This window comes from Drosophila sechellia, chromosome 3L (assembly GCF_004382195.2).
Source record: "Drosophila sechellia strain sech25 chromosome 3L, ASM438219v1, whole genome shotgun sequence".
NCBI lineage: Eukaryota > Metazoa > Arthropoda > Insecta > Diptera > Drosophilidae > Drosophila > Drosophila sechellia.
The window spans coordinates 15,218,624-15,239,946 of NC_045951.1; the positions used below are offsets into that span (position 1 = coordinate 15,218,624).

A 21,323-nucleotide genomic window follows, 5' to 3' on the forward strand; every position below is an offset into this window, starting at 1 on the left:
ACCCCTACTATCACATTACTTTTGCAGTATTATTTCTTGGTATTTTCTGTTGGTATTTCAGAGCGAAGCGCTAAGACCTCAGGCATTCTGCAGCTACCGCTTGGTGGCCACACTCCGTTTTCAATATACAGCGAAAAAAGTCGAGCGTGCGGGCGAGCGCAGCAAAATAATTAAACACTCCCCGAAATAACACAACTAAACTAGTGCTAAACTAACCGAAAGTGACGCCGAACGCCGCGTTCTCAACAAACCCAAGCGAAATGCGATAGGCGAGCGTTTAATTCAGCAAGCGAAGGGGCGCAAAAGGCATAGCAGCTCCGAGGCGTTGGCCAAAAAGAAGAAAAGCGCAAAAGAAACGGAGAAACGCAGTGTAAAAGAGAGACGCGAAGAAGAGAAGAGAAAAATGCATACAGCAGGAGTGGTGGCGATTTTTTAATCAAAGCTGGCTTTTCAAAGCTGCTCATTTTGGGCTAAAATCTGGGACTGCGACGCGAGAGTAGGTGTCGAAAATAAAGTAAAAATAATACAAAAAAATAAATAGTGAAAATCTGAAAGATAATTTCAGCATATTGGGCAGGCGAACAAATTAACATTCCAGTCAAGTGAACATGTTTGTGGCCAGCATAAAACCATAAAATCTGCCGAGCACATTTTCCACTGCTCGCTGAAAAACTCGCCAGCACATACATACACGCACACACACGCACGGAAAAGCATACAAACACAGGCAGGCAGGGAGGCAGGAAAATCGCGTGAAAAAATCATGTCCAGCTGGGCAGAACGCGTCCATAGGCGCGCCGCGGATTTGGGCAACGTGGTGACCTCCTGCGGCCACCCCGCCACCGCACCCGCCTATCCGTACCGCCTCGAAAAGGTCAAATTCGGTGTGCCGCTGGAGGAGGTGTGCAAGCACAACAACAACATTCCCGGGCCCCTGCTCGTCCTGATCCTCAAGCTGAACAAGGAGTCACCGAACCGCCGCGATGTATTCCGCGCCCCCGGCCACCAGGGCGCCATGAAGAAGCTCATCCACTTCCTGCAGGCCGGTCGGCTGGTCAACGTGGACAACTATTCGGTGTTCACCATCGCCAGCGTGCTCAAGAAGTTCCTGCGCAAGATCCCCAATGGGATATTCGGGCGCAGCGGCGAGATGGAGCTGTTCGCCATCAACGATCTGCAAAACGAAGCCGAGCAAACGGAGCGACTGCACAGGTGAGTGGCAAGAAGGTGGGGCCCGCCGCTGGGGCCACCCAAAACACTATGGGGGTCGCGAAGCTAGCATCAGCTACAGAAAAGTGTAAATTTCGTTATTATTTTTTTATGTTAGCATACAGAATCAAAATAAAATGTATGGAATTTCTAATTATGAATAACGTAAATGTGAAATGGGCTCTACACTGATTCAGCAAGTACGGAATTCCATTGATAAGAACAAACAAACAAGAAACAAACCTTTTGTTTGAGCGACACATAAACAAGAATTTTTTAATTCCCTAAATATTAATAATGAATGAATAAGTCATTGTGAAATTTATTGATAAAACATGGTGATAGCTTAGCACTGTAAATCACTTTATTTTTATTCAGATCATTTTAATGAACTAAAAAACTTTTGAGAATCAATTTTTATATTTTAGAAAATTAGAAAAGTTTTTATGCTTGGCACTGAAAACTGTCATATACCTAGGCTCATTTCAATGTTTAAATTAAATTAAATAAAAATGAAATTAAGGAATAAATCCATCACTTCTAGGAATCCACTGCGAGTAAATTTCATATGAGTCACTATAAATTTGGCAAGGTCTTGAAAATGAATAAATTTCGAAATTTTATTAGTTCTTCTGTGGAAACCATTACACTGGCCATAAATTCTAAGCGGGCATTTTAATATATTTTCACCAAACATAAGCGTTCGACAATATCATAAATTAATGGTAGACAAGGAAATGCCAGCGATTCCTTATTCAGAATTTTATTACCAATTACTTGGTACACATTAGTATTCAGATCGTGTTGGGGATTACAAGAATTTATTAACATGTTACTTTCTTGCGAAGGGTATTTACGACTTTAGAAGTTTGTAATGCAGTTGCACATCTTTTATTTGTTTCAAATCGCTAGGATTTGCATAATTCTGTTGCTGGAGACTGAGCTATCTTCTTTTCAACTACTATTTTTGTGGCCTTTGCTGTGCGTCGCGCACACACAGACGTTGGCTTGTTGTTGTAGTGTAACTAGCTTGCGGTAAACTTGCTGAACCGGATCTTTAGATGTACACATATAGATATAGATGTAGATTCGGTTGTTGCAGCCCCAAGAATCTTCAGGGGGAGTTAATTCACTGGAAAGCCAGCCAGCCAGCCTCTTGTTGTTTTCGCTGCCTCTGCTCTTGTTGTTGTTGTGGTTGTTGTTAAATCGGCGTTGTTCTTGTTGTTGTTCCTCGGCACTTGTTGACACATTTGTGTGGATTTTCACCAATTTTCACTTGAGCGTTAAGCGTTCGCTTAACCCTTAGATGTGCCAGGCAATTTACATAATTTGTGCGGCAGCAGAAAAAACAAGCATCGGATATAGTAAACAGTATTACTTGCAAATATTGAAGCAGCATATGGTGTTTAAATATGTGTCTCCCACTCAAGATAAATTAAACGTTAATATAATCAATACAAACTGTTTTTTTTTTTGGTACTTATGAATATTTATTTAAGGTTTGATTCAGTATTTTGTTGTATTGCAAAAAAGAGAAAAGATTTCCCTTTGTCGGACATTTTTTAAATTCCGATTCAGTGTATAAAGAATTCTTTAAATTCCCACAAAGCATTCATTGATCTGCAGATAACTAAGCAAAGTAAAACTTATAGAATTCCGACCGTGTATATGTGCATATGTAATTAATTCCGATTTTCGCTGATTCACTGTGCAGCCTTGTATGGACTTTAAGAAACTTGGAAATGGAAATGTAAACAGAAGCCGCTGAAAGGGTTAAGCTTGGATTTCTTGGCTCGCTTTGGCTTTTGGCTAACTCTCTGCTGTTGTTTGCCCATTGCCCATTTGGTCGCTTGTTGTTTTTCCTTTTGTTGCAATCGATTTCTAACCATCTGAATTAGAGCATAAAGCGTGGGCCAACACATCACAAAGCAGCCAGCCCACGAACGCAGGCTCAATTAAAATGTAGACGAAATACTTGGCCGCTGCAATTTGCGAGCTGTGTGTGCTATTTGGCCCGTTCTTCTTCAACACTCGGCTTACATACATATATGTATATGTATGTATGTACACACATACATATTCGCAAAGTGAGTGGCCGCCTGCCTGTAATTAAGAAATCGAACGAACATTTATAGCCGATCGATTGCAATTGACGGGCCGAAATGATTTGTCTGTTTGGGCTTCCTCTGGCGTTTGCCTAATTTGCCAAACACTCGGTATCTGATTGAGATGGATATGGGATACGGTGGATGGATGGTGGCTGGTGGATGGGAGATGCTTCTGCGTCAGCAGATCCATTGGTTACATTAAATGCCGAACACTAAACACTGAACATTAAACACTGAAACACCGATCGCTAAACGTTAAATGTGCGTGTAAACAAATAACGTCAGCAATAAAACATAAATTTAAAACTTCTACATGCGTAGAAATCGACCGCCAAGTTATTTTCATTTCGCGGGAAGCGCTTTTCGGGTGGGAAAAGCGAAAGGATTGGAAAACGTAAATTTTCAGTTTGGCAACCTGTGTGTTTCTCTACAGCAGGGGTTGAGATACTAGGAGCGCGCTTAATCAAATAAAAATGTGATTTATCAGTTATAACAATGCAGTAAAAATCTACAAAATTATTAAATTTTTTTTTAATTTATAGCATCTAAAATTAAAAACTTTCTTTGTATCATATTTTTACTATACTGAAAATAACTTTACCCAAGATTGTTACTTTTTTTTCATTGTCGTATTATCTTGACCTCCGCTGTGCGTGTGTGTAAACTTTTCAAACCTGTACAATTATATACACATTTATTGTAATTGTTGTTGCTGCTGCTGCGATGGCTACTTTTGTTTATTTACTTTTTGGGGAAGGCGCAACAGCAGCAGCAACAGCAAAAGCAACAACAACACGAGTAGCAACAGCCATTACAACAACGGCCAGAGCTACAACAAAAACATTGGGCAATCACAATCGAATCGAATCAAACAAAATGCGCGAAAATAGCGCCTCTGCCGAAAGAAACAACAACAGCAATACCTTTAAAAATAGACACGCGTTGGAAACTTTGTATCAATTAAAACTAAACGCAAAAATAGGAAGAGAGTGCAAAAGGAGACGCGAGGAGAGGCAGATAGTGTTTAATTCCATCAGTTGGCACATCGTTTTTGTTTGTGTACTTTCCAGCTGCTGGCCTTTTGGCCGTTGTTGTTGCTGCTGCTGCTGCTGTTGTTATTGCAGCGGATCGACGTCATTGTTGCACGTTTTTGCAATAGTCCAAAAATATCCACAATCGTACCTACATATGAACAAGCGTACGTTTGTGCAAATGAATTGTGTATTGTTTTTCTTGCCGTTTTGTTTTGTGTAAATTACAAACACAGCGGATGGACGAAAAGAAAAAACCAAGAAAGCAGCTGCTGCTGGAAGAGAGTGGGACTAGTGCCTTCTCTGTCTCGCTCCCACGCATCTGCCGAGTTGATTCTCTCTTTGCCGTTAGTCCTGTTATTCGCAACTTGTTGCCTGACTGAAAAAGAGCTTTCGCGAGCTTTTTCCAACGCCTGTTGCTCTTTCGTTTAACTTCTATCTGTACAGTTCTCAAACTCCTCGATTTTTAAGCTCTCAAATCAGATACAATTTGACCTATATAAAGTAACGTGTGTTTAATCGCTAATTTAAGGATATATTACTTTTGTAAACACTTACAATTAAGAAAAAAATTCAAATCATTTCTTAAAAACCCTTGACGGCCAGTAAGAAACCACCTCGTTAGAAATTTCTTTTATTTCAATCTAAATCTAAATTTCTTCTTCCCTTTTTCAATACCAAAACACTATTTGCTAACGATTTTAGCGAATTCATATGATCCTTACAGTACAGGATTAAAAAACAGATTATATTATTTTTACTATACCTTTAACCTTGCACGGATTCTTCTTTTTAGAAATCTTTCACAATCGTTCAGAATTTGTTCCTAAATCACATTTTCCGTCCGATTGGCTTTCTTCCTTTCCCTTTGTTTCAATCTTTGTGTTATTTATCCTTCTGATTCTCCTCCGTCTTAGTCTTTGGCCATACATAGTTAATAGGCTATTTACACAATTGCCTGGTGGACAATTGCTGATGGCCCAGGGAAAACTGTCTGCTGCGAATACTGATAAGTGCAGAAAGGAGCGAGCAGCCGAAGAATAAATGAAAATTTCTACCCGCTTTTGTTGGACTAGACAAACAAATGGCAAAAACTGCAGTGCAAAAACGACAAAGCCGCATTGTGCCAAATGGCATTACCAACAATAACAACAACAAACCCCCCAACCAACGGCAAAAACAACAACGTTCTTGTCTATAAGTCGATAAGCCGTCATCGTCATCCGACGTCTGGAAGGGCCCCTCCCCTTCCACTCCTCCCTTCCATCGCCCACTTCCAGACGGCCGAGGTTTCGCTTCCTGATTATTATTATATATGGTTATTCACAAGCACTGCATTGTTTCCTCCTCTTTTTATATCGGTTTTTCGGTCGGGGTTGCTTGAAACAAAAGTTCTACGGATGCAAAACTAATTCTTTACGATTTGGTTTTCTGTAAAAATCCCACCCATTTGTAAAATCAACTTTTTACCTGATCTATCCTATCCTTGGGTAGATAGTTCAGAATTTAAATCGTTTTTATGCATGATGTGGATATTTTTGTAAATATTGATATATAAATATTGAAACCTAAACAATGTAAGTTTATTGAAAGCAAATCTTTATAATTTAGTATAATTTAATTTCTTATATCTACTATTTGTTGTAGAATTCGAAGTAGAACAGCAAATACCTCAATGGGCTTGCTAATTCTGTCTTTGTTTTATCGACTGCCACCTCAGGAGTATCCATTCGACTTTGACTTTGCATAAATAAGAACTCGAAACTGCCGCCGACGTGTATAAACAACAATGGCAAACAAAACCAATAAATGTTAAATGAAACGGGCGCAAAAAAATGTACTTATAAACAGGCGAAAAGCGTGGAAATTTACGTCAGTGGACCGGACGGCTCGGTCGGTATTTCTTTTCTTCAAGGGTTCTCTTGGGTTCGCACTTTTCCCTCAGTGAATCGCCCTGAACGTTGAACGTTGAACAACCGACCGAACATTGCAGACGCAGCCACTTAAAACATATGGCGGATATACACTGGCCAGCAGGGAATTGGTTTTATTTGAGGTCAGGGCTCCGCTCTTATCCTAAAATACTTTGCTGCCCAGTTTATAACGAACTCTGGATAAGATTCGTTGTGTTTGTTTGTTAAATGCTTATCTTTGTTTTTCAGCAATTCTATTGACAGTACTTGTAGAGAAAAAATGGGTGTATTGGTTTCAAGAAGCAGTAGGTAGGTAGAAAGTTCTGTAGAAGGCGGGGTTATAAAACATGCAGATTTCTTACCTGTAAACATATAACGATCTACAAAATATTTCTTAGTTACCTGAGCTTGTTTTTCAAAATATAAAATCTTTGTTTTCATAAGAGTATTACCGATCATAATGAGGTACAGTGAACTTTTAATAAATAATTGTTCTGGTGAAATTCTTACATCAGAGAAGTAAATTTATTATCTGATGTTGATGATTGATCACCGAGATAGAAACAAACAATGGGATGTCGAGTGTAATCAGGGCATTGTCGCTAGCTTGGTTGGTGGGTCACAGCCGTCATCCGTCGCATATCGTGGTGTTTGCACTTAGTATATGTATGTTATAAACTGCTTTTTATCATCGTGCACTTGGTGTGGTTGATGTTGGAGTATTGCCTTTCCTTGGTTCGTTATTATGACGTATTGTCTTTTGTATTCTGCCGACCAAGAGCCATAAAAAACTTGCTGCCGATGCGGTTATGTTTTCGCATCTGTTGAGCGATCATAAAGCCACTTCATTCAACTGAATGTGTACTGAAGACATTTAAAAAAACATTCGAAGTCTATTTCGTTAATTGAGAAAACATTTTAGAATAGGGGAAGTCATACTTGCAAATGCAAATGCAAATGCTAAACATGACACGATGTTAACTGATAAATTATATTAATGATCAGTTAAGATCTAAGTATAAACCTATTTTTTCCGTGTACTTGACTCTCCAGTTGCGAATCTTGGGCGTGGAAGTGAACAAAAGATGCAGATTGAGCTTGTCGCAATGAATATTGATGCTGATGCAAAAAGACAGAAAAAATACAGAAAAAACAGAGAAGGGAGCTCCAAGATATGAGCGATACGTACAGCATAATTATAAAACTGACCGATCCGGACTGCTTAGTAGGCAAAAAATGTTGCCGATGCGATAAGCGATCCAGAAGATACACACACACACACTCTCATACTTGTAGTTCCTTCAGATACTGGATGCTCTTTGTTCGCTCGACTGATGATGCGTAATGCCCTTAACAGACTAACATAAACTTATTCGTTTATGACCTAATGTAAATGAATCATTAGCGAGGCGACCACATCAATTGATCCACATATTGTTATTTTTATAGGCCTCTTCAGACGATTAAACATTGCAGATAAAAAAACTGGCCAACATTCATGTGTGGAAATGGGATTTCATTTGTTATATCCTATAGTAGCTTAGTTTATGCTGCGAATAAATATTTAATAGCTTTAACTTCCGTTTTAAATTCAATTCAACTGGAAGAAGTTTGTGTTTACACTTTGTCAATTTAAAATTATTGGCAGAACTAATTAGCGACTGTTTACGTCTTGCTTTCTATTTGCAATTAAGATTTATTTTGTTATAGCTTTAAAGTAATTTATAACTTATTCTTTGACCTTTCTTCCGCTTGACATACAAATAGTATTGATAAATTGTTGTTTGCTTTCTTGTAAATCAAATTTTCGTACTTCCCCATAAATTCCTCAGCAAAGACTTTGAATAATTCCGCATTTGCAAGCTATCATTCAGTTGAATGCCATAAAGTATATTATGCACTTGTTCATTAATGTAAACCATTGAAGTACATATGTACATAAGGAAACTCAATTATCTTGTGTGTGATATTTCACTTATCACATACGCAGACCTCGACAGTCGGCACAATTCACTCACTCACTTGACTTACTCACTGGGAGCAACTGAAACCGCGACTGCCACCGAGATGCGGATTCGAGATCTCCACTCGAAAGTGTCACAAAAGAGTTGGGTTTGGGTTTGTGGGAATATCGGGGAACTGGTTTCTCTGTAGGGCAATCGCATCTTCAACTTCCGAGACTTTTCATACGTAACATAACGAACTGAAAACAAATCGCATATATCTGCAGACACATATAATATTGTGATAAAAAAAAAAACTGTTACAAAAGCAAATCAAATGCGGCAAAAAAAAAAATCTCCGACATTTTTCATTTTTATGAATGAAAAAAAAAAAAGGAAAAACCAGCAAAGCACAGGCAGGGCAAATAAACAAAGTTAACAATAAATGAAAATGATTCATCTAAATAAAATGACGAGTTGTCCGATTGTCAATGAACAATACGCAGAAGCTACGCCCGCCAAATGCTAAATATTTTCAATATCGGAAACTATTTAGCACTGATTCGTGGAAATATGGCTGTATGCTAATGTTTTGGCCGGTTTTTTTGTTTTATATTGTCTTTATTTGTATGGCTCTCTTTCTGTTTGGCCTATTGATTATGTAAATGAATGGCGTATAAAAACAAACTGATACGACGACACATGCGCAACGCGATTATATAAGGTAATCCGTAGACCCTAATGGTCCGGCGATCAATCACGAAGCAGCGAGGGTACAACAAAAAAGGTAGAAATCATCAAATGATAAAGTAAACAATAAACCACAATTACTCACACCATTGAGGTGATTTTTTTTTTTTTTTATTCGGAATCGTAGGGCTCGGAACTACGATGATACGGCTTATCTCTCCAATATCAACAGACGTAAACACTTGTTCCGCTTTCAGTTGCTGTGGTTTCTGCGGTTGTTGTTTATGCTCTTTTTTAACATCATTCCACGTAATTAATGCAATTAATAAACGATTTGTACGCATTCCGCTTTATGGGCGTTAACCGGCGCCAGAACGAGCAAAAAAAAAAAAAAAAAAAAAAAAAAAACTAACTAATTGATAATCGTCGTTATCGGGCGACATTTGGCCAGAAGTTCGAGGTGATCACTAGCTGTTGGCCCCTATCATTTTGGCCTCCAAGGAGCTCAGATGCTCGCCGCAAAGAAGCCGCAACATGTGTAGTTCATATTTGTATCGATAAGATAAGGTTTTCTTGCCTATCTACATTTTTTTTTTAAGTTTTCTATAGCTTTCGGCGGCACGTTTTTCCCAATTTTGTTTACAATGCAATGCTGGTTTGACTAGGGATCGTTCGGCAAGGGTTTACTCGCTTTAAAGTGTTTGTTTGGCTTGGGTGGGGTCTGGTGGCATTGCCTGGGTTGTTCACATCGCCATATTGACTCGCCTGTAGTTTTCGGCAAACAAATTATGAGATGTCAATGAACTAATGAACCTCATGGGAACCCGTCGAAACCTTGACCAACCATAACCCTAGAAAGGCTTCGATGTCAGTTCTAATATCGTTGATAATAATGATATAATACTTATTCACAAACTTTTAAATAACAATGGATTAAAGAACTACATTTCTCGAAACCTTTTAAACTTTGTTTTTAGCACCATTAGGTGTTCCCAGAAACCACTGCTCATTTGGGTGTCAGTTTTGTGCAGCATTTTGTGGTACCCACCTCTCAGTTTGCCACTTTGGATTTCTCCACTTGTGACGACAGTTCATGCGGGTTGCTTGTCTTGGCTAATTTCCTCACTTCAATTAACTGAATCTGGTGACATTTCAATATTTTCCATTTATTTCTTGAAAAACCCTATCGCTGCACTCCCTTTTCGAACCCCTAGACATTCATTCTAAATGCAACACTTATCGATCGGCCTAAGCTGTCGTTTTCACTCGTTAGTCTGTTTTTCAGTCTTTCTTCGCGGGGCAATTTACACCACATCTGAAAATGAAAATAGAGCCACACAGCCATCGCATTATAGTATAGTTCATTGTCAAGCGATTTTAGCCCCCACTTCGCCCCCCCCATCGTCTCCTGAATTTATTGTTGGATCTTGAAGTTTTCACTTTTTAAGCGCCAGCTGGGGAGAGATGTTGTTTGTGTTGTGCGAGTGTTGCTTTTAAAAAGCATTAATTGATTGAGTTGAGTTTTATATATCTTTCTTTTTTCTCCATCCTAAAGCTGGCCTGGCTTGGCTTGTCTTGTGTTGGCTTTTGGTGCTGGCTTGGTCTTTCTTTCATTTATGTTTTTTTTTTATTTTGGTTTTGGTTAGCTACCTCTATCGAGTTGTGTAATGTGGACGCTTAGGAGGCTGCCAACCAGTTTTTCTTCTTCCCCGGCCAAAGTCACCGGGCTGCAGCTGGGTGCCCGCAGACTTGGCTCAACCATTTGTTTCGAAAAATCATTAGGCACGCCAAAATGAAAGTGTGAACAGGGGAGCTCTGAGCTGAGCTGCTCTGCTTTGACTTTCTTTGCCGGCTCCGCTTGGCCAGGCGATGATTTTGATGGGTAACAGGCGGCCAGCAAAAGCGGAGGAGCGCAGCTCACCTGAGAATGAGTCATTGCACTTCTGTAATGGCAATAAAAACAAATAGCATGAGTAACAAACAATTGCTAAGGCAGCTCAAAGAGCTGACAACGATTTATTTCGCTATGATAACAGATCTCAACAAATATTTATGAAATCTACAATCTACAATCTGTAAGACAATAAAATTACAATGCCGAATGAGAATGAATGTCAAGCAAACAAAAAAGGCGTGAGGAGATGATTGGGTTAACAAGTCATCACAAAACTCTTAGAATGGTTTGAAAACCATAAAAAGTGAAAAAAAAAAGAAGCACAGCTATATAAGAAACTCTTTCTCGCAGTGCGCGCTTTCTGGTATCTCTAAGATAAATGTGCCGACATTCTTCATCTAAAGAACCTTTCTCTTTTCCCCCTTGCAGACTCTTCGGTTCGCTGCCGAAATACACACAGCATCTATTAGTTCTACTGTTCGGCACATTCCGGGTTATCGCGAGCAATGCGGCCCACGCGTCCACCGGAATGACCAGCGAGGCGCTGGGCGTTTCCGTGGCCCCCAGTTTCTTTCAATCCTGCGTCAGCGATGGCAAAACCGCCCGCATGGAGGATGTGCTCAAGTTCAAGGTGAGTTCGGTAAACTCTTTTCATTCGAAAAGAAAACCTTTCTAAAGTCTGTTCTTTGATTTACAGGTCTCTACGAAGATCATGCAGAATATAATTGATAAGTTTGCCACGCACGACATCTTCGGGCGCGACAACTACGAGTACTATGCCCGCGTCACAGGACGCATTCTCAAGGTGCAGGACGAGTGGATATGCAGCTTTCAGTATCCACCACCGCCACGTGGCAAGTTGGCTCAACAAAAATACGCATGTAAGTTGGAATTTCAAAATAAGCTGTGGATATGAGTAGTGCCTTGGAATAACATTGCTATCGATGTATGTTTACAATGCACATGAATAAAAAAAGGGGCTATATTCATTAGATAGGAATTTAAAGTAAATCAGAAAATGATGACGTTTATGAATAAGTCACTTTAATAACTTAACAAACTTATTTTGTCGATGAATTATTAAGATGTTTACGCATGCCATTAAGCGCGTCCTTAATCGATTTATTGATTGGTTAAATAACTCCAAGTTCAGTCTTCTATTGAAGCAATGAAAATTCCACACATATTCGCTGGCTAATACGTTTTTATCGCTTCAACCCACAGTGCAACATTCTTTGGAGGCGGAGAAGACATGGCTGCAGTGCCAATGCGAGCGTTGGGGCTTACGTGAGTACCTGAAATGTGTTTACCTATACGTAGATATAGCTAGAATCATACTCTATTGTGCTTTGCTTCTGGAATCTCCACCTCTATTTACTCTACACACTGTCCGATCTAACTTTTGTCTGTGTGTCTGTGTGGGAGGGGAAAATGTTATTGATACCTTATTAGCTCATCTTTGGTCATCTGGTGTCCCGAAAAGATAAGCTTCTAGTCCCACCCGCACTGCACCACCCCCATTCTATAGCTTTGTGCCGCATGCCCAGTAGTTGTTTGCACCACCCCTCTCATTCTGACGAGTCATCCAATGCATTTGTTATAACCCCCTGCCGACCTGTGTGATTTAGTGGCCCAGGAGGAGTCCCGCTCGACGCCCGCCCTGCTGACCAGCTCCAGTTCCGCATTGGAGAACAGTGTCCTGTCGCTGGGCGTTTCCCCCGAGCACTCGTTCATCGAGAGCTGCGCCCGTCTCTCAGTTTCGCTGGAGGGACCTGGCATTTATGCCATGACATCGTCGCCGTTGCCGGCGAAGCGGAATGGCAATGGCAACGGCAATGCCACGGACTACGACTACGATGACTATGCCGACGATGATGACAACGATGAGCTGGACGGCGTTCACGACTTTGGTGCCGAATTGGAGATCAGTAGCATAGCTCCGCCGCAGGGAAGTCGTGGCATCTATCGCCCCAAGCAGCGAGTCCAGCAGCAGCCACACCACTACCAACAGCAGCAGCAGCAGCAGATGCCGCCTCAGCACCAGCGGGACTACGACGAGGACGACGACGATGATGAGGATGAGATGACGTTTGTGAAGCGCCGGTATCGACAGAACAAAAAGAAGCCAGCGCCGCCGAGCAGCAGCCAACATCAGAGGCGGTTGCGCACTGGCACCAAGAGTCTCGATGGCGGAGGGGAGAGGCGCACGGGATCGGGAGCAGCGGGAGGATCCGGAGGTGGTGCTTCAGGCTCAGCAGTTGGCAATCCCACGCCTCCCAAGCTCAAGCAGCGAACGTGCAGCCGCTGCAATCGAGGCATTCGGCACAGCAGCTCGTGCAGCTCCAACTCCGCAGGAGCAACTGGCTCGAATAGCGGAGGAGGCGGCAACGGAGGCTCCGGAGCCGGAAACGGAGGAGGCGCCGAAGGCGGGATGACCATGGAGGAGCTGAGGGCCGTCAACCGATATGCGGAGAGCACCAAGAGCCTCTCGTATCTGCCACAGGTGAGGGACGATTTCTTGCTGGGCTCACGCATTTCCGTTTGAGAACTTGCGATCGTTGTGTAGAACGTACCATCTATTATATAGATCCTAGGTCTAACCCCGTTTGCAAATGCTCGAATTTCTTTTAAGTTTTGGTTTCTTTTTTCCAGGAATTGAAAAAGAATCAAGAACCAAGAATATATTAGTATTTAAGTTTTCTCTTTTTATTTTCTTCCATTTTCTGTTGCGAATTTTTGATTTATTGTAATTGAACCCTAATGTAATACCTTAATTTAATATCTTTTGTTTCTTGTGTTTGAATTTTGTCAATTGGAAATGTTATACCCTCTAATCTTTCTATCACTCACTTCTCTTTTGACTCTCTCTCTTAACTCGAATCACACAGCAAATTGCTCAAGTTTGTTTCATTTTGGAAATGTTTGCCTAGTTTTTTCTAATATTTTCACAATCTAACAAAACGATTTGCGCCTGCCAACGAAACTCAACAACTACTTACACAAAAACAACAATCAACAACACATTAAGACTTAAGAATTTGAAGAATCTATGCTCCCTCACACCCTTTACACCCCCCAAACTGTACAAAAAAGTACAAAAAAAAAAAAAAGAAATCAACATACTTCACCAAAACTCTGTAAAAATGGACTACAACGGAGCAAAATTGATTGAATACCTTTCATTTTACATTGTATGTTTATATTTTAATTTTATTTTTCCATTTTTGCTTTTGTTCAAACTTCTCTTACAAAGAAAAACCAAGCAAAACAAAAATAAACGTCAAAAAACGAAAACAACAAAATGTCAAACCAAAACATAAAAACATTATATAAATACATTTTCTATGCCCAAAGACCTATTTTCACTAAATAAAAAACGAGTGCTATACAATGTTGCAACAAAAGAAAACTAAACACCAAATTGCGTATTTAATAATTTAAACAAATTGGGACTGACAAATGTGAATGCAATAAGAGAAGTTTATAGCAATTGGATGGATATAAGTTCGTTCTAATGGAGTTGTAAATACTAAGGATAAAATTAGTGACAGCTGTTCAAAAGTTTTCAAAAATTCGATCTCTTGAAATTCAATATTCTGGGCCTATTTTTATGAGATTGGCTTTTGAAAATATTCAGCTATTAGGTGGCTAAATAAGAAAAGTAATGTTTTGGAACCGTGAATTCTCTTCCTGAAAAATCTTTTATGGACAAAAAGAATTTGGAATAAGTATCCTAGCCTTTTCAAAAACTCTTGACACCATATATAAACGTAGATATCTCTAGATGTAGCACACCATGTACACTTAGTTATTATTTGTGTAATGTTCTCACTCTTATCATTTGCTGTACAAAGCGAAGTTGGCATATCAGAAATAACTAGAACAATGTATAATGTATCAGTATAAGCTACCGGTATGATTTCCTTTGATTTTGTTGTAATCGTTTATTTGTACTATATTTTACTAGACCCCTAAGCTACCCAAAGAATATTGTTAACTGTGCACCATTTTGATTCGTTGTCGCTTGGCTATCTGGTCTATGTAGCGTAGATGCCTGCTTTTGTCTTGCCTGTTTTGTTTTGTATGTTTTGGCTGCACCTTGCATAATAGTTGGTAGTTAATTCTTAACCAACTAACATTTAGTTGCTAAGCAGAACGAGAAGACACGAGAATACGAATACGAAGAGATCATCATGCAAATACTACAAAACACGAGCCGAAAAAGAAACCCAAAATTGCATTTGTAATTAATCTTATTTTTGTCGGAATTTAAATGTTGTTACTTCCACCTCAGATAAGCGCTTGTTGGCGGTTTTTACACTGAATGTTACTATACCTAATTGAAATGTTCTTGTTTCGAGTATTTGGGGTATTCGTGGTAAAGTTAAGCTGGATTAAGGCTTCTCTTTCTTCATCTTTATTTTGCGGTGAATACCCTGCAATATTCTATCCATCATTTTGTATAGTCTTGCACTTTTTCCACTGCGCTGATTTTTATGCATTTTTATATATCACATAATATTGTTAACCCAATTTCTTTTGTGAACTTTTGTTTTTGTTTTCAAAGATTTTAATTTGGCTTTTCAATTTTTGTTTCGAATTAAGTTAATCAAGCAAAAGTTACAGCTAGCTAAAACTCAAATTTCAATTGCCAAAAAAACTCTAATGCGATAATTTTGAATCCCCCCTCGTCTTTCCACCAACAACTACAACCACACGACAACAACATCAACCAACAAACAAATAAAATGCCATGTCGAAACATATCCGAAATGGGAAAATGTGTTAGGTCCATGAACGCCAAACCGCCCGCATGCGCACCCGCTCAGAGTGGTTCCTGGGTCCCCGGGACGCGGTGGTCACGTTGCAATTGCCGGCGGACACGTGCAGCAATTGCTGTCTGGCCGCAGCCGCTGGATATTTGGGTGGCGGCAGCACCAGGGACATGCGACAGGCTCAAACGGAAGGCGAGCGGAATCAGGCGGCCTTGCTCTATCACTTTTACCGCAGGCAGCAGCAGCAGCAGCAGCAGCAAGAGCAACACTATGACGATATGATGGACACGGAGGATAGCTACGGACAGCAGAAGGAGCAACAGCAGCAGCAGGAGCAGCAACAGCAACACATACATTCCAAGGGTCTACTAAGACCACCGCCGATGCAACATCAGCATCAACAGCAGCAGCAGCAACGTCGCCTGCTGCTGGATGTCAATTCGGGTAGTTATAACGCTGGACTAACTACGCTCACCACCAACAACACTCATTTCGGCGACGATCTGGCCAACTATCTACACGAACCGCTCAGCAACACATGCTACTACTCCAGCCAGTGCTTGAACCGGCTGCCACCTGTTGTCGTTGTGCGCGAGGAGCAGCAGCTGCCGGAGGTCACCGATAGCGATGGCGATGGCGATGGCGACTCCCTTGACGGCGGTGCTTTGCACACCCTGCAGGCTCACGAGTTGCAGCATCACGTGGAGCCCAGGCAGGCGGCCATGTTGCTGCTGCGACACTCGACACCGCAGCAGCAACATCGCATCAGCATGGCCTCGTCCTTGTACCAATCCTTTGACGTGACCTCCGCCGATCTGAGCCACGGCAACGACCACAACAGGAGCGGTCACAATAATAGCAATAATAACCACCACAACAACAACTTTGCCACAGTCATTTTCAATGTTTTGGACTTTTTGTTTTGATAAGAAAAAGAAGAAAGCAGAGATCAAATGCGCCAGCTGAACAATCGGAATGAAATGTCTTGTGTTTTGTAGCTACCAATTGCATCCAATCATGAATTTTTTGCTTATGTCCAACTAATGCTGAAACATACATACGTTTAAGATTTTCATTTATTTTCGTGTTGTTGAAGAGGAACTCAGTGTTTATCATGCCTAAGTATTAAGATATGGAATCGAAGCGTAATACGCAACTTAATTTTAATTTTCCTAACCCAGCATGATAGGCCAAGATTTCCGTGTTGCCACCGCCAGACCATCGGAATTTTGTTAAGTGTACCTTTAATTTGTATTATCTTTGATTTATCTATCAGATAGTTTAGTTATTTATTCGTATTGTGTACTTTGCCTTCCATTTATCCATTTATGATTTTGCTTTGTAACAATAAACATTTTTATTTATTTATACTGTGTATAACCGAAATCGAAATATGTTGAAAGCTTTTTGTGTTGTTTTTGTGTGTTTTCTACACTCGATAATACTACACTATACACACTCCGATAACGTGTGTTGTACTTGTTGTTGTTTCATTTTGCCTACTAACCACTAGTTTTGTGTGTTTCGTCCACATTTTGTACACTAATTGTTAACGTTTTTGTGAGTTGTTGTGGTCGGAACGCCCACAGAGACGGTCAGCAGCAGCAACAACCACAGCAAACCAGAGTAGTAAGCCATATATAACACATCAAGAAAGCGCCTCAACCACAAACAACACCAACATTTATATGCTCTACTACTCCCAGACCTCCGAATGAAACAAATGAACTCATCAGCAATATTATTTCTCCTCTTTTTTTTCTTTTTTTGTCCCAACCTTATGTCCGAACCCGATTTTAGTTGGCAACATCCGTTTGAGTAACAGCGCCGAGTCCATTCAGTATGCAGCCCGACGACCTGTCGCCAGTCTTGGCCTCAATCCCAGCCTCGGAGGCGCCATTACCACCATCAACACCACCAGCACCCACAATCCCACCACCAGGCGGCTGCTCATCAATGTGCCGCGCCAGTATCGATCCTCGCTGCGGCGCAACAAGGAGAAGCAGATCGGCGGCAATAGTCAGAGCAACAGTAGCAATAGCCTGGGCAGTGATCAGTTGACCGGAAATGCTGGAGCAGCTGCAGGATCGGCCGTCGGTGTTCCGGTGCTAAACAAACCCCTACTGATGCTCGGCCTACTGCCAGGTGCCGAGCAGCCGCCCTCCGTACGGAACTCCATTGCCGAGTGCGGCATCTCGACGCCGGATGCAATGGACGTGGGCATGGAGTGCAGCACCACGCTGAGCTTCAAGCCGCCGCGGCTGTAACAAGGACAACAAACCCATTCGATCGAAGGCTAAGCACACCCAGAAAGCCTCGGCCCATAACTATGTTAAGATGTAACCATTTTTTTAAATACGTATACATACTTTCAACTCAAACCAACCCAACACACACAAAAACGAGAGAGTGCCGAAGAAATCTATAGAGATTTTAATGGGAATGCCACTGATCACCGGCAGTTTTACATTTTGCATTATAGTTAAATCTCTATAGATTTTGACGGTCCCCTTTAAGAACCATCATACATTAGGTTATGGTAAACGATATATGTATTTAATGTGTATAGCAAGAAAAGGCTGATTTTCTTTAGTTAAACAAACAAAACAAAAAACATGGAAAACGAACGATTGAAAACAAACAAACAAACAAACAATTTACAACTGAAACTAACTATATTATGCAACAAATTGCCAAATTTTATTCAGCATTCATTTCGTTGTGTGACGTAGGTTGATTTTACATTATGTTTTAGCCAAGAATCTCTCAAACTTGAACATTGTCAAGGTAAAAAAAAACGAAATTTTCACCTGATCGCAAACCGAAACAACGATACAAAAAGCAGAAGAATTTCGAAACTCTTTAGCATCTGAACAATCCAACCAATCGATTTCGAGGCCGACTCTCTGTCTTTATAAGAACCATTATAGATGTTACTTCTAAGCTATGCAAATTGAAACTAATTAAAGGAATGGAGCTCTTTAAAGGCAATCATAGATACGAATACAGATATACATTCATTTTTGATACAGTGAAGTACAAAATCAAAACTAAACAGAAACCAATCGAAAATATCTAATACAAATTCTACATTATTCTTACAAAGATAGAAACAAGAAAACTTAGCATTTAATATGTAGATAAGCGTTTTCGAATTAAACTTGTATAACTGCGAACGGAAATCAATATGTAAATCGGATGTTATTTCACTGATGTTATCGTTAATAGTGCTATGTGTACATATATACGTGTATGTCTATGTGTCCAAGATATATCTAGTATGTATATTAACTAAACGATATGCTAAAACAGCCCTTCCTGCGGGGGAGCAGAACCGCCAAACAACAGCTAAAACGAATGAGATAATTCCACTTTATATAGAATCTGATTTAGCGAATTCTCGACGACTAGTTACTAATAGTACCAATCCAAGTATGGTCTCCAGATGGTCCCAAAGGACCCTCTCCAGATTGATTTCCACTGCCCCGCCACTAGAGTTCTGTTTCCCCTTCATCCCAGACTTGGAGATTTTTCAGCTTTAATTGAAAAATTCTTTGCGAAGTTAGAGAAAGAAACAATTTCCTCCTCGCTGTCTTTGGCCACATTTGGTGTGTTTTTGAAATTGAATTTACATAATTACTCTAAGTGTTAGCTAAGGAAATAAAACAAATGGAAATGAATGCATCTTATTTTGCCATTTCATACGTAGTATGAAGCGCATCTATTTAAGTGTAAAAATTAGAATTTAAAGCTCTGAATGTTGCCCTGAACATAGGAATGAGTAATGCAAGTAACACCAATTTGTTGATTAGCAAAGCAAACAAAAAGAAGGTTAATTTTGTCGACATCATTTTTATTGCTGTATATGTGTAGGCTATAAGCTATAAAATATATAATTGTATAAATCTTACGGAGTACGAGTTCGAGTGAAGTACATTCATTAGCCACTAAATACTATTACATAAATATAAATCGTGTTGTAAATGATGACAGAATCGTTATAGATATACGCTATATTTAGTGAGCAGGATCTGTTCCATATATTTTCAAGTGCAAAATGCATTTCGAATACATTTTTCAAATATTTTTAATTTAGTTTTATAGTTCTTTTGATTTACCCCATTTTAGAGACATTTTCCATTTTGTGAAAGTTGCACTTTAAGAACTTCTGTATACAAAAAAACAAAAAAGAGAAAAGAACACATATACATATAATGTAACTAATTACTGAGTGGAAAAAATAAATATTTAAATTGCAAAATCAAAAAGGAGGGCGGGCTTAAGTTCTCTTAAATGCTAATCTTACGAACACATATTTGGTCAAAATTTGCGAATAATTCTAATTCCTAGGTTTAAACTGACAAGTAACTCGGAGATTCCAAGAAGTCGTGTTAGTTTCTTTTTGTTGATACAAATAATACGGTTTATATATAACTTTGTAAAAACTTTTCGGAATTTGATCAAGGAATTAACCAAAATAGAGTGGATTTAAGGGGTTAATGGTATTAGCTATACATTGAAAGGTCCAGCCGTGAGATAAGCCTTGAATAAGTTACTTGTCAGTTCATGAACCTTGCTAACAGCTCAATTGTACAGAGCTCTATCCACTATAATGCCGTGCTCAATCAGAAAACTCTCGACGTCGGAGGCGAAGAAGTCGTCGCTGAGGTCATCGGTAAGCCGCACAAAGTTTCCGATGACCGCTTGGGCCTTGTAAACCAGCAGGGCGGGCAATCCTTTGGTGCGGAAGTCCCTGCTCATTCCGGCCACGGAGCTGCAGATCTTGGCGAACTTAATGGACGGATAATCGCTGGCCAGACTGTCCAGGCATTTGTTCAGCGTGGCACAGGCGGCCAATTGTCGTTCGTATATGTGGATGATGATGGTGGTGTGCTTGTTCTCCTGCTCGACGCAGGCGAGGAACTCCTCGTGGCTGGTCAACTGCTGCACCTGGCCAAACTGCTGGTGGTGTCCCGTCTGCCGCAGCATCTCGGCCATCCGCTGTTTCTGGTACTGCTGCAGGAAGTCCTCGCTCATCAGTTCGTCCAGCTCAGCGTCCAGCTCCTCCTGCCGCTTGCGCTCCTCGTCCTCCGCCGACGTTGTCGTCGTAATGGTGAGCTTCTTGGCCAGCGCCAGACGTTGACGCTCGGTTTCATCCCGTCGCTCCGCCTCGAGCTGCTTAAATCTCTGCCAGTCCTTTACAACACCCTTGGGACCCGTGTTCGTTGAGCTCTGCTGCCGGAATCCGCCAGCCGGGGTCGCATCCGGATTTGTGTCGATGGTCAGACCGGAGGATCGGGATTTTCCGGATGCTCCCTTATTATCGTCTCCCTCGTCACCATTGTCCTCGCCCTCGCTGCTGCTGCAGTAATACTCCAGTTTCTCGCCCAGTAGTTTGTCCTCCAAGGTGGCCATGATTGGTAATTAACGAGTCTTTACTTTTAATTTACAATCTAATTAGTCGGGATTGGATTATTCACTAATGGTAGTATCGATAGGTCGATTATCACAATACCGATGCTTCAGTTTCGATATCGACTGTTTTTAGTATGACTGTATTTTGTCAGTATTTTTACGTAAGTATTTAATAATATTTTGTTAGTATGCAATTTCAAAGACCGCGATATTCAAAATTGTTTTCAAGTTATTCTCGTTTTTATCCAAATATAATAAAATCGTTTTTTCACTTAGTTTACAAATGAATTATAGTGCTACATATTTATGTTCTTTTTCTAGAATAATAAAATTCATAACTGTTGA

General features: G+C 40.4%; 2 protein-coding genes across 8 annotated transcripts; one reads left to right on the plus strand and one right to left on the minus strand.

Annotated features, from left to right (window-relative positions):
• Window positions 1–101: 101 nt before the first annotated feature.
• On the plus strand, window positions 102–18,757 carry LOC6605800 (rho GTPase-activating protein 20). 7 transcript variants are annotated; one of them, XM_032717418.1, is made up of 7 exons: window positions 102–496; window positions 556–1,212; window positions 11,218–11,419; window positions 11,486–11,669; window positions 12,013–12,075; window positions 12,417–13,291; window positions 15,578–17,457. In XM_032717418.1, exons 2-7 carry the CDS (start codon window positions 764–766, stop codon window positions 16,487–16,489), a joined length of 2,685 nt encoding a protein of 894 aa, XP_032573309.1. In that variant the 5' UTR covers window positions 102–496; window positions 556–763; the 3' UTR covers window positions 16,490–17,457. The 7 variants fall into 7 exon arrangements, with proteins under 7 accessions (XP_032573309.1, XP_032573308.1, XP_032573310.1 ...); XM_032717419.1 differs by having other exon boundaries at window positions 103–1,212; window positions 15,578–16,007; window positions 17,364–18,757; XM_032717417.1 differs by having other exon boundaries at window positions 102–1,212.
• A 642-nt stretch (window positions 18,758–19,399) lies between these two features.
• LOC6605802 (phosducin-like protein) lies at window positions 19,400–21,058 on the minus strand. The gene has a single exon (XM_002030581.2). It carries the CDS (start codon window positions 20,976–20,978, stop codon window positions 20,148–20,150), a length of 831 nt encoding a protein of 276 aa, XP_002030617.1. The 5' UTR covers window positions 20,979–21,058; the 3' UTR covers window positions 19,400–20,147.
• Between the last annotated feature and the right edge of the window lie 265 nt (window positions 21,059–21,323).

Bases quoted from the DNA above. Each gene is read 5' to 3' on its own strand.
- LOC6605802 (XM_002030581.2), bottom strand. From the start codon at position 20,978: ATGGCCACCTTGGAGGACAAACTACTGGGCGAGAAACTGGAGTATTAC.
- LOC6605800 (XM_032717417.1), top strand. From the start codon at position 764: ATGTCCAGCTGGGCAGAACGCGTCCATAGGCGCGCCGCGGATTTGGGC. The intron at 11,420-11,485 runs GTGAGTTCGGTA...TTTGATTTACAG, and splicing joins AGGATGTGCTCAAGTTCAAG to GTCTCTACGAAGATCATGCA. The intron at 13,292-15,577 runs GTGAGGGACGAT...AAAATGTGTTAG, and splicing joins GCCTCTCGTATCTGCCACAG to GTCCATGAACGCCAAACCGC.